Source organism: Primulina huaijiensis, chromosome 11, assembly GCF_012295235.1.
Source record: "Primulina huaijiensis isolate GDHJ02 chromosome 11, ASM1229523v2, whole genome shotgun sequence".
In the NCBI taxonomy this organism is placed as follows: Eukaryota; Viridiplantae; Streptophyta; class Magnoliopsida; order Lamiales; family Gesneriaceae; genus Primulina; species Primulina huaijiensis.
Window position 1 is genome coordinate 1,437,876 of NC_133316.1, and position 12,846 is coordinate 1,450,721.

General features: G+C 33.3%; 2 protein-coding genes across 3 annotated transcripts in view; both read left to right on the plus strand.

Moving 5' to 3' along the window:
- The first annotated feature begins 2,238 nt into the window (after window positions 1–2,238).
- On the plus strand, window positions 2,239–6,986 carry LOC140988223 (guanosine nucleotide diphosphate dissociation inhibitor At5g09550). The gene is made up of 13 exons (XM_073457218.1): window positions 2,239–2,440; window positions 3,073–3,135; window positions 3,341–3,424; window positions 3,653–3,760; window positions 3,833–4,005; window positions 4,258–4,369; window positions 5,132–5,212; window positions 5,306–5,368; window positions 5,598–5,699; window positions 5,824–5,948; window positions 6,052–6,262; window positions 6,394–6,468; window positions 6,551–6,986. The coding sequence occupies exons 1-13, from the start codon at window positions 2,354–2,356 to the stop codon at window positions 6,602–6,604; spliced, it is 1,338 nt and encodes a 445-aa protein (XP_073313319.1). The 5' UTR covers window positions 2,239–2,353; the 3' UTR covers window positions 6,605–6,986.
- Window positions 6,987–12,103: 5,117 nt separating this feature from the next.
- Window positions 12,104–12,846, plus strand: part of LOC140987232 (terpene synthase 10-like) — a 9,642-nt gene continuing 8,899 nt past the window's right edge. For both annotated transcript variants that reach the window (XM_073455659.1, XM_073455660.1), the window contains exons 1-2: window positions 12,104–12,443; window positions 12,524–12,785. In XM_073455659.1, coding sequence (XP_073311760.1) covers window positions 12,210–12,443; window positions 12,524–12,785 — 496 coding nt within the window. In that variant the 5' untranslated portion in view covers window positions 12,104–12,209. The remainder of the gene's footprint in view (window positions 12,444–12,523; window positions 12,786–12,846) is intronic.

A 12,846-nucleotide genomic window follows, 5' to 3' on the forward strand; every position in this document is an offset into this window, starting at 1 on the left:
TGAGAGAAATTAAAAACAAGAGTATTTATCAACCTAACCATAATCCGTGTTGACATAACTAGAAAATATCCTAGGATATGGATGAAACCAAATTTCTATCTTAAGGAGGTCAAGACATGAAATGAATTTAGGGCTCTTGCCTCAGTTTATAGTACATCATCCAGCTTTTCAAAATTTCAGCACTACCTAAGTGGATTCAGGAAGCTCTTCATGAAACATGGACGAACAATTATTATTTGTTCAGTGGAGATATTTTGAAGCTTTATTTTTTTAGTGTAGCACCAGAATCAGCAGGAAAAGGCTCACACGAATCACTTCATCAAGTTAAGAAGATCAGACATGACTATTCAGAAGTTCATCAACGATCCTCCAGAAAATGAAACACATATTGTTTCATCATTCACTGAAGATGAAATCTCCACTAGAAGTATGTGGATTATGGGTCTGTCTCACGGAGATCGACAAAGTCAAGTTTTCATTTAAGTTTTATCGAAATTATGTAAATGAAATTTTTTGTTAAATACGATACCATGAAAAACTACAAATTTTACAGAAGAAATATATGAAAAGAAAAAATATTTTGTGGAACAGCAAGCTGTCGGGATTAAAGAAACTCACAAAAAATTCTGCAACATGGCTCATGTTGGAAGATGGTCACAGAGTGTCGAAACAAAAAGAGCCAAAATTCGAAAAAGATTTTCGGCCAAAATCTAACCGGAAACACACAGCACACACAAGTCCAAGCCGTCCACACAAGTCACGTTTTCTATGGGGACCATATAAAAACAAGAGATTTCTTGACAAAATAAAGATAACATGTGATCCAACCACTACAATAATGGAACATTAACCACTCAACCTTTTGTGACGAACCAATAAATAGTGGTTTGATCGGACCACCTACCACAAAAGTCTGTCGGCCACAAATGGCAATAATTCAAGTCTAAAGTCCATATTTAAAATCCACCAAGACTTTCATATATATTAAAGACAGAAGGAAGTTGAAAACATCAACCATTTTATTCAATTTTCTTTCAAAAAAATTCTAGTTTATGTGTTTTGTATTCCAAGCTACGATAAATAGCTAAACAAGTTTTTCTTCCTCTATAGGAGTTTACTATTGTAAAAATATATAGTATGTCTGAATAAAATTTCTAAGTTTTGTTCTTTTCATGTATTATTTTCAAAATTAATATATTACTGTGGATTTGAGGTAGAAAACGAAACAAGATTGTGCTAGATGTTGCTGAAAGAATCTGCGATAGGAATCATCATTTGCGTCTATGTGGTTAGGATGAGAGGAGAGTGAACACGACCCAGTGACATGTCAAAACAATAAAGAGTAAATCGAGAACATGGCAAAACAATAAAGAGTAAATCGAAAATTTTCCCGTGATTTCAAGACGAAATAGATATTTGATGAATAATCGTGTCCTTTTCCTCCAGAATTTATTATTTAAACAACTTATCATATGATATTTTGAAAATCAAGGTGATTATACATCAAATATTTTTGATGATGAATTAGTTATTGTCCTAATATAAAAGACACCTAATATTATAAGCGTTAAGCTAAACTGGAACACTTGTGAAATGGAGTCCAATTAATTTGAATAGATTTAAAAGGTTCTGGTACCGCACATACCGAAAGTCATAACCAATAATAATTATTTGAATAAAATCTTTTAAATCATACGTCAAGTCAAGCGTCACAATCTTTTTCCAAGCAAAGATACTATACCAAATGTTATGACCGATAATAGTGATGATACTTGATGATAATAACACAACTCAAATAGTTTAAATCATATGACAAAATAGTTTTGATCGCTCCCCGAGCAAGAGTAATTATTGTAACACAACACTTTCAACTACATTTTTATGAATCATCTGCTAACATTTTTTAATCAAAATGTTAAAATACTATTAAAATCTTTACCAGAATTTATTTAACTAATGGTCGAATAAAAAAAATTGTCGGTACTTTTAATACGTGATAGGAGATGAGGGAAAAATTGTAATGAAATATTTAATAAAAAAATTTGATTATTAATAAGATTTTAATTTAGTGTATACCAAAATATTATAATTTGTCTTTTAAATGTATTTCTTTTAATTACATTATTACACTATATAATATAAATTAGAATACCCCCACCAAACGCTGAAGACTCGCTCCGCTGCATTGCACAGAATGTGTTCGCTTCGTAAATCTCCCACGGTTCTCGTTTCCTCCTTCACTCTATTTTCTCCTTTGATCCCTTTTTCATGTTGTTTTCTCTTCCCCCTCTCTCTCTACACTTTTTCTGGGCAAATTTTTTTTTGGAGTTTGAGGTAAATTTTGTTCGTCGAGATGGATGAAGAATATGATGTGATTGTTCTGGGAACTGGGCTCAAAGAGTGCATTCTCAGTGGCCTCCTCTCTGTTGATGGCCTCAAAGTTAGTACTTTTAGTCTTCACTCTCCATGCATGGATTTTTGTGAATGAAGTAGGATTGTGTGAGTAATTGCGATTGTTGGCTTTGCATCCCGTGATATCTGGGATTGAGCCCAGTAAATTTCTGGGATGTTTTGAATATAGTATAATATGGGAGTTTATGCATGGATGGTATATTGTTTGTATGATTGCGTGTATTGATTTTGCTTGCAGTGATTGTTTTGGTCTAGTTTGTTGGTTTCTAATCAGATTAACCAGAAATTTTTTGGCCTTTTTGAGTATGATTTAAGAGTTAGATAATCAACTGTTCTAGATTGCAGTCTTGATCTTGTTCGTCATTGCCATAGAAAGAACAGGATCTGATGATTTCTGGATTCGTAGATTTAATGGTGTGTTTGGCACTGCAGAAATGCGTATACATGATCGTAAATTAATCAGAGTGCAACCATTTCCAATTTTGGATTGATTTTATATGAATTTCAAATCCAACTTGGCATTTTCAAGTTTTAATGTCCACTAACTAGCGGCTGGATCAATTGAGTTTTGTGAAATTTGATGTCCACTTACACTCATCATTGCTTCAGATTTTATTAAAGATGGAGCTTCAAAGATTTAATCTTGTGTTTTCCTAACAGGTGCTTCACATGGACAAAAATGACTATTATGGAGGAGAATCCTGCTCTCTCAATTTAAATCAGGTAATACTCGATACAATCATGGAATATATACGGTCTCTTACAAATGCAAAATTCCAAGCCCTTTGGTCAGTTTTGTTTTATAATATCTATAGAAACCGTATCGTTCAAAGAAAAATAGATTAGTAGAGTGAATATCCATATTATTATTTGAACTTCATGTCGGGTTTCCCCAGTTTGTTTTAACAATTTATATTTGGTTCCATAGCTCTGGAAACGCTTCAGGGGAAATGACCAGCACCTAGAGCAATTAGGAGCTAGCAGAGAGTACAATGTTGATATGATTCCAAAGGTATTTGAGATTTTCTAATGATATTAACTCTTTTACCTTCCACGATTTTGCTACAATGCTCCAAGGTTGGTGAGTCATATGGATACATCAAATCTCAAGATATTCTCATGCAACTTTTGCTGTTGAGTTTCAACTTCTGAAAATAGACTGGCTCAGAATGTCTCACGCCTTTGAAATTTTAAAATTTAATAATTAAATTTGAGTTCAATGTTATTTTTTATTTTGTAGTTCATGATGGCGAATGGAAAATTGGTACGGGTGCTTATCCATGCGAATGTTACCAAGTATCTGAACTTCAAGGCAGTAGATGGTAGTTTTGTTTACAACAAAGGAAAGGTATGCTGCTTGGGTAAAGTTTAACAGTTACTTGCTTCATTCTCCTTATCTTATTAAATTTAATCCCCTCAGATCTATAAAGTTCCTGCTACTGATGTTGAAGCACTAAAATCTCCATTAATGGGGCTGTTTGAAAAGCGTCGTGCAAGAAAGTTTTTTATTTTTGTGCAAGAATTCGAAGAGAGCACTCCAAAAACTCATGAAGGGATGAATCTGGATACGATCACAGCGAGAGAACTTATTGCGTTAGTTTTTCAGCATTTTATATTATTGAACCACGCTGCAATTTTTATCACTTCCTCGATCTTGGTAGAGATTTGAATATCTATTCAACTAATTAATGCAAGGAATTATTATTTGATTAGCTCCTAGTCAGTCAATTTTTCCCATTGCATTTGACGAATTACATGTCACATGGTTATGGCATCATGGAAAGTTAGTTTAAAAAACTTGTTTGTATAATTTAAATTAAAAACCATCTTTGCTTTCTGATGCAGAAAATATGAACTCGAAGATGACACGATTGATTTTATTGGTCATGCTTTGGCACTCCATAGTAATGATAGTTACTTGGATCAGCCAGCTATGGATTTTGTTAAGAGAATGAAGGTAGATGTTTTTATAGTTATAGTTGGCATGTCTAATGAATTGAATATCAAGTTTTACTGTTCTTAACCACACCTTTTAAGCCTAGAAAAAGGGGCAAGAACATACTGTTAGATGTATGTTTGCTTTGAAAATTTAATTTATATATTATTATATCAGTATATATATGTATATGTGTGTATATATGTGTGTATTGTAATGTTTGGTCTTAAATTTTATATTTTGCTGAAATATTTTAAGAAAAGGTTAGACAGATAAAAAATGTATGATTGATATTAATTTTTTTGATCAATTTATGCAAGATTTTCTTTATCAACTATTTTTTTTCTCAGTAAAACTATTTTATTTAATTACATGTAAAATGATATTTGTGTGGATGATAATTAGATTGGAGTATTTTTTAAAAATTATAAAATATAATATATTCGATGAAAATATTCTATAATAATATAGTAATTTACGGGGGTGAAAAATGATATAGATGTGATGATTATGTTGGAGGTGTAGGTATTGATGAAAATGTATTTTGGTGGAAATGATTGCAGTTAAGAAGAAGATATTTGAGTCTATTTTTGTATTTGGGCAATAGATTTGGGGAATTAAAAATTTTGAGTACACTTTCTGATGGACTAGCTATATGTGGTTCGAATTTGATATTTCTCACAAGCATGATTTTTTTATAAAAAATTTTAATCTGTCCTTATGCGAAGTTTTTCTTACTAAAGAGGTAGTGTTTAATAACTATTATTTGAATCTCTCGAAAAGCTGTATGCCGAATCTTTGGCACGTTTCCAAGCGGGATCCCCATACATCTATCCATTGTATGGACTGGGAGAATTGCCTCAGGTTTGTGTGCTTCTTTATATCATTTTCATGTTTAAAGCCTGCATTCTACTTTAGTTGGTGCATGATTGAGCATGCATGTATCACAATTCACAGGCATTTGCACGGTTAAGTGCTGTTTATGGGGGGACATACATGCTGAACAAGCCACAATGTAAGGTAATGGTTAGCAGAACATGTCTTCCCTTGGTATTGTTTTCAATCTTCAAATCTTCTTTGATGAAGAAATTAAACAGTTGCAACTTGCAAGATTACTTTTGTTTATAGAATCTGTTTTGAATAGAGGCTTCAGCTTTCATGTTTATTGTACCCTGATACCAATGCAAACATGAGAGGTTTTCCTTGCATTTCAATCCATCTAATTGTTTTAGATTTTTCGATTTTACAGGTGGAGTTTGGTGCAGATGGAAAGGTAATTGGAGTAACCTCTGAAGGAGAAACTGCTAAATGCAAGAAGGTCGTCTGCGATCCTACATATTTACCTGATAAGGTAACTTTAAGTTCCAGCCAACTACTAATTAGAATGACACAAAACATAAAAAAAGGCAAGTTCATGTGTTGGATGTTCTTGATCTCCACGAAACTAGTGTAAATATGAATGCCTATATCCACAGGTTCATAAGGTTGGAAAGGTTGCTCGTGCTATTTGTATCATGAGTCACCCAATTCCAGACACCAATGAGTCTCACTCAGCCCAAGTCATTCTACCACAGAAGCAACTTGGTCGTAAATCAGATATGTGCGTCCGTTAACTTGCTTATGTCATATTTGCATGATATGAAAAACTCTTGTATATCTTATATCATGTTTCTCTCAAGTTGGTCATGTCTCTTATGCTAAAGGTATCTGTTCTGCTGCTCGTATGCTCACAACGTGGCTCCTAAAGGAAAATATATAGCATTTGTTTCTGCAGAAGCAGAAACTGACAACCCAGAGGTCGAACTAAAGCCTGGTGTGGACCTTCTTGGACCAATTGACGAAATCTTTTATGAGACCTACGACACATTTGTACCCACCAACGACAACGATGCCGACAATTGTTACATATCTAAGGTGTTATGCTTCTGTCTATTTTCCTATATTTTTTGTGTCAAGACTCAAGACAGACATCACATACATGCGTACATGTGACCTCATTTAACAATTTCTTATCAAAAACTCATTCTCCTTATCGTGTGTTTCAGAGTTATGATGCGACGACACACTTTGAATCCACGGTTACTGATGTGTTGGCCATGTACACGAAGATAACTGGAAAGGTATTTCACGAACTAGTGAATTTGATTTGTCAAGATTACAGAGAAACTTCTTGATTTTATGTAACTCACTATGATTTTGTAGGTCCTCGATTTGTCGGTGGACTTGAGTTCGGCCAGTGCTGGTGCTGAAGAATAAGCAACTTTCAACGTCCTCTAATTTTCATGGATTACCAACTTTTATTTCTAATATTTGGACAACTTGGGTACTTGATTTTGTTAATAATATTCATTTCCTTGAAATACATTAGGACAAGTGTGTTAGGTCCCTGTAGCAGCTTCATTGTTCTACTCTATGTTTCTTGAGTAGTTTTTCCTTCCCGTCGGAATGCATGTTCGAACATCGATCTTCGACTGTCGAGCCAACTTTCTTTTATGTGAGTTTTTGCTGAATCTCGCCTTAGTTTAATTTCATAAAAGCAATGGGGAGTTGAAGTCAAAATCTGATTGTAAAATGGAAATAGATTTGGCTACTGTTTTCTGTCACCAACGGATTATACATACTTCGATTTTCTGTCTTTTCGATAAATTGTAGGCATTAATTGATAATATATTGGAAGGCAATGACTGTACGTCTCTCTTGAAAAACGATTGAAAGGTAGAGTTTTGGACAACATACAAAACTTAAAATATATTGTTAAAATGCTTTTTTTTATTCTATATATTTATCTTGTTACGATTTTGATCATCTATATTATAAAAATCCAATGTTAGTCATGTACTTTTCATTTTTCCTATAATTTTATGTCTTTTTACCCGAGAATGTTGATAATACATTGCACAAGTCAGCGTCATTTTTTCGAAAAAAAATACTAAATTGCAAAAAATAACGGATTAAAACTGAATTTTAACAATGTGCAATCAATGATCTTATACTTGGTGGGGTTGTGGAACAAAACTTATGGCATCCACATATATAAATATTTCACGACAATAATGTAAATTATGGGGCAAACATGATGGGGCTGGAAGTTCCAGCCCACGTTGATCACGTCCATTGTCGTGTTCAGGTAAGAATCGTGTGGTGGATTTATTTTATTTCTCGATTTAAAATATGTTATTTTTAATTTTTCGACCATAAATTGTGCCTAAATCCACCTCAATTATATAGAAAAAAAAAAGGATAGGTTGAGGCAAGTTGATAAGACTTGAGGTGCTGTTGGTTGATTCTATCATATGTCAGTATGATCGATTCTCGTATGGAGCATATTTCACACTGAAATATTGTGGAGTATGTTTTAGAGATCGGTGTTTGTTGTCCATCTCTCTCGGGTATCTACTTACTCGTGCACATCTATCGATTTATCTTTCCGTTTGGGTCAAGAGACTTCTGACTCATATATGAAGGTTTACCTAACATCGATAAATCTTTTGGAAAAAAAAAAGAAGATTGGTCTATTATAAAATAAATAAAACTAGAAAACTATACTTGCAAGGGTCGATCAATCGCGCGTATTATACTAGAAGCGTGCAAGCCTCATTAAACATTAAACTTGCTATATGTTTCATTTTATACTTGAGTTAAAATATTATGTAGGAAATAAATTAATATTATTAATTATTATTATATGTTTACGATTTAAATATATATATAAGATAAGATATATACAGCAAATTCTACTTTTGAACTTTAAATATGATAAAAACGATATATTAATTTGAGCCGATTGAGAGATATAAAGAATAAAAGTAATAATGGTTTGAAGACAATCGCAATAATTTAATGACATTTGAGAAACCCAAAAAATATATTGAAGGTTTCATTTCACATTTAAAAAAATTGAAGTTATAAATAACTCGAAAATGAGGAGATCCAGTCTTATTCAATATTAAAAAAAGGAAAAATCTTATACATCGTAGAAGCCACATATATTTTTTCAGAAATAAAAATTCTTACCCATTGTAGAACCCACACACACACACACAATANGTCTCATAAGATTTTTTTTGTTCAGACTCGTAAAAATTCCAATTTCATGTAATTGGCATTTTGCATTGTTGACTTCGTTGAAATTTTGAATATAGTATTCTAAAAAAATCTTGAATATGGTCATTTAAAGCCAAAACATGACAACATTTTAAATTTGCAAATTTAAGAGAGGCCAAAATCCATCCGATATTAATATATAAATTAGGGAAATTTTTTTAGCTTAAGAACATTATTGGTTTTTAATTTCCTCAATTTTCAACTAATAATATCTTCTTTTTTTTTTTTTTTCAAAACTATATATAACCATGAAATCAAGAATCTTCTTATAAATTAGTCAAAAAAATACGCGTACGAAATCTCCGTGTCCCCTTCGACGGATTTGGGTGTTTCTTGACAACACATGCAATTAAATAAATGTGTTCATTTATAGAAGATCGAGAGATCCAGAAAGCTTCACTCCACAGATATTATATGAGCTTTATTTTATTTTATTCAAAAATAAATATCCAGTATGATAAAATTCAAGATATGTTATTAGTAATTAAACAAGTCTAATCTGTAAGCTGTATTAAATAGGAAGAAATCATTTTTTTAGTAACAATTTGTGTACCAATTATTAAATTTGATCACATGTATTGATTATGAAAAGTTAAAAGAAGTTACAATTCATTGATTAAGAATGTTACAGGGAATTATAATAAAAAGGGTACGTATATTGTAAGACGGTCACACTGATATTTATTCATGAGACGATTCAACTTTGCTCATATTTACAATAAAAAATAATATTTTTAGTGTAACGTCCCAAATTCGACGGGAGTTCATCACATAATAACTTCAAAGTTAAGCGTGCTTGACTCGAAACAATTCTGGGATGAGTGTCCCCCTAAGAAACTTGTGAGGACCTGAAATTCCAGCAGTAGCTAGCATTTCCAGGAGTAGTTAGCATTTCAGCAGAAGCTAATAAATCCAGCAGCAACTAATTTTCAGAAGCTGATATCTTTCTAGCAGAAAAAATCCAGCAGATAGAATCCAGCAGCAGAAGAAGTTCAGTAGCGAGATTTCAGCAGATAAGCTACTGATACAGATTAGAGCTTGTAACTGAAGCATTTAACATGGAATAAAGACTGTTAATAGCACATCATGGCAGATTATGGCCATTAATAGGGAGTCCAACAGTCATATTTCTGCCTATAACTAACACCCTCAATCTCTGAAATTGTTGTTACACAAGTCTTGAATTATCACTTGAAATTAGAGCTAAGAGAGTGCATTTTTCGGAGCAGTAGAAACCAGTAGCGAGAACAGCAGATTCCAGACTTCAACCGAAATTTCTAGCAAATTACAGTAAGTGGGTTTATGTATAAATATCTTGAAATTAGTTTGATAATTTCTGTTTTATGTATTCCTGATCTCTGATTTTTGAAGCACAGAAACTTAATGAACTAATGGTAGTAATATATATTCTGAAACAATTCTGAATTCTGATTTCTGATTTCTGGCCTCACCCTTTAAAGGAGAGAACATATAGGGGACTGATATCAGTTTAGCCATGAAATTCACTATCGTGCTCAGTGTTTACTAATTCTGATTTCTGTTCTGAATCATGTTAATTCTGAATTCTGATTCCTATTCTGAAAGTAAGAGTTTTCTGTATATTACTTGTATTACTGTTTCTGTTAAAAATGGTTTTTGGAAAACTGGGAGATTATTCCCGCCTCTGCTTACTGAGTGACGACCATATCACTCTCCTACCAAACCCATCTCAGATAAGAACCCGGAAGAAATGCTAGAAGAAGAAGAGCGGACTCAGTTGTGGGACTGGTGAAGAAGACTGTTGTTTTTCTCAGTTTTAGTTATGTTTATTCCGCTGCATCTGTTAAGATATTGTCATATCTGGTTTTACATTTCCGCTGTAAAACATTATTATTTGAGCTTGTATCAGACAATGTAATATTCAGTATTATGAATAAAAAGACTAGTTTTTGAATTCTGTACTTCTGAGGCTTGTTGTTTTCGAATGTAAATTTGAGAGCAACGCCGATGTCGACCAACCCCGTCCGTGGGACGTGACAAAACTGCTTAGGGTGCGTGTGAGTGAGGACATAACGTTGGAAAGACTCGTCTTGGTACAGTAGGATAATAATCGAATTTGAAGCGTTACATTTAACATAAAAATTAATATTTTTCATTAATGACCCAAATAGAATATTTGTATTACAAAATGACTCGTGAGACCATCTCATGTGAATTTTTGTTTATAAAGAATGATGCATGAGATTTTTTTGTGTATCTAATAATATAATTAGCTGCATAAAACTTGTCCGATTAGTGAAATTGATCGATTAACTGTAGCATTATATGTGATATTAAAATTGGAATGTGAAGTATATACTTTGAAGATCCCATAGTCACTACAAGAAATTCTGCATACAACAACGCATATACGACAACGGTTTATGTGAAAAACCGTTGTCGTATGTTTTTAACAACGGTTTTATCCAAATCCGTGTCTTTTGAGGGTCAAAGACAACGGTTTTTGGGGTCAATTACAACGGTTCTATAAAACCGTTGTCTTTGAGCATTTTTTTAGGGTCAATGACAATGGTTCTATGAACCGTTGTCTATTAGCGTGTTTTTTTGGATAATCGACAACGGTTTTGGAAAACGTTGCAATATTTAGCGACGGTGTTTCAAAAACCGTCGCTAATTTTAAATTTAGCGACGGTTTTAAAATAACTGTCGCTGATTATAGCGACGGTTTTAACAAAACCCGTCGCATGTTAAAAATTAGCGACGGTTTTACAAAACCTGAAACCGTCGCTAATTTTAGCGACAGTTAAAATATAAACCGTTGCAAATTTAAATTATGCGACGATTTCAACATTACCGTCGCCAATAGCGACGGTTTAAACAACAACCGTCGCAAATTGTCTATAAATATCACATTTTCGGTCCATCTTCCTCCACATCACTTCACAATACTTAAAATTTTTCTCTTTTACATCATTTTATCACTTCACACAACACTTAAAGTTTTTCTCACCACTTCACAACACTTAAAATTTTTCTCTCTTACACCATTTTATCACTTCACACAACACTTAAAATTTTTTTTCTCTTACACAATTTCAAACAACACCTAAAATTTTTCTAACCACTACATAACACTTCAAAATTTTTTTTCTCTTATACAATTTCACACAACACGTAAAATTTTTCTCTTTTACACGATTTTACTATTTCACAACACTTAAATTTTTTTTCTTTTACACGATTTTAGTTTCGATTATAAGTTTTTCTTAGATTTATTAAATTATTAAAAGTATTTTTTTTATTTTTCGAAACAAATTAGCGACGGAAATTGTGTAACCGTCGCTAATATTAGCGACAGTCTTGATTGGTAACTGTCGCTAATTTCAAATTAGCGACGGTAACGTAAACCGTCGCTCATTTGAACTAGCGACGATTTATTGAACTGTCGCTAATTTTGAATTAGCGACGGTTTAAGTTAAAACCGTCGCTAAATGTTTTTAGCGACGGTTTTTAAAAACCGTCGCAAAAGTGACCTATCACAACGGATATCACAACGGATAAAAACCGTTGTCGTTGAACTGACTTTCAACAACACCCTCAATTACAACAGTTTTAAGAAGGCAACGACCGTTGTCGTTTGCCTTTTTGTAGTAGTGAGTATATCATCATTTCTAACACGGTGAAAGTACAGCTTATTTCTAATAATAGAAAGTAGTGTAGCAGTAGCCCCATCCATTCAACACCCAAAACGAGAAAAAAGATAACAAAGTTCTCATAAATGGCTACAATGTTAATGCGTACACTAATTTTTCTGATCAAGCAACCCAAAAATCTTGGGACTTTTGGCAGGAAACTGGCTTCAAAAATGTCCCCTTCATCTTCAAAAACCCTTATTTCTTGCTCGGCGACTGCGCCGTCTTGCGATGAAGCATTATTGAACCGGCGCTCCGCAAATTACAAGCCTCCCATTTGGGATTTCGATTTTATACAGTCGTTGAGCAGTGAATACGCTGTAATATATAGTTTATATTGGTGCAGGCTGCATGTCTTGTTGAAGATTTCACTTACTGCATTCTCGTGTATTTTCTGTAGGACGAGAGGTACGCGACGAGGGCCTGTGAACTGAAGGAGCAAGTGAAAATAATGCTCGAGGGTCAAGATTTGTTGGCCGTTGATCAGTTGGAAGTGATCGATGATTTACAAAAAATGGGAATATGTTACCATTTCGAGGAGGAAATCGAGAAAATTTTGACGTCCATTTATGAAAGAAGGTATGCGAAGGAAACTGGGGATTTGTACTCCACGGCTCTTCAGTTCAGACTCCTAAGGCAACATGGTTTCCTTGTCTCTCAGGGTATTTTTTTTTCCAATTTACAGCTAAATCTGAATCAAGACTCCAAATATTAGTTTATTAT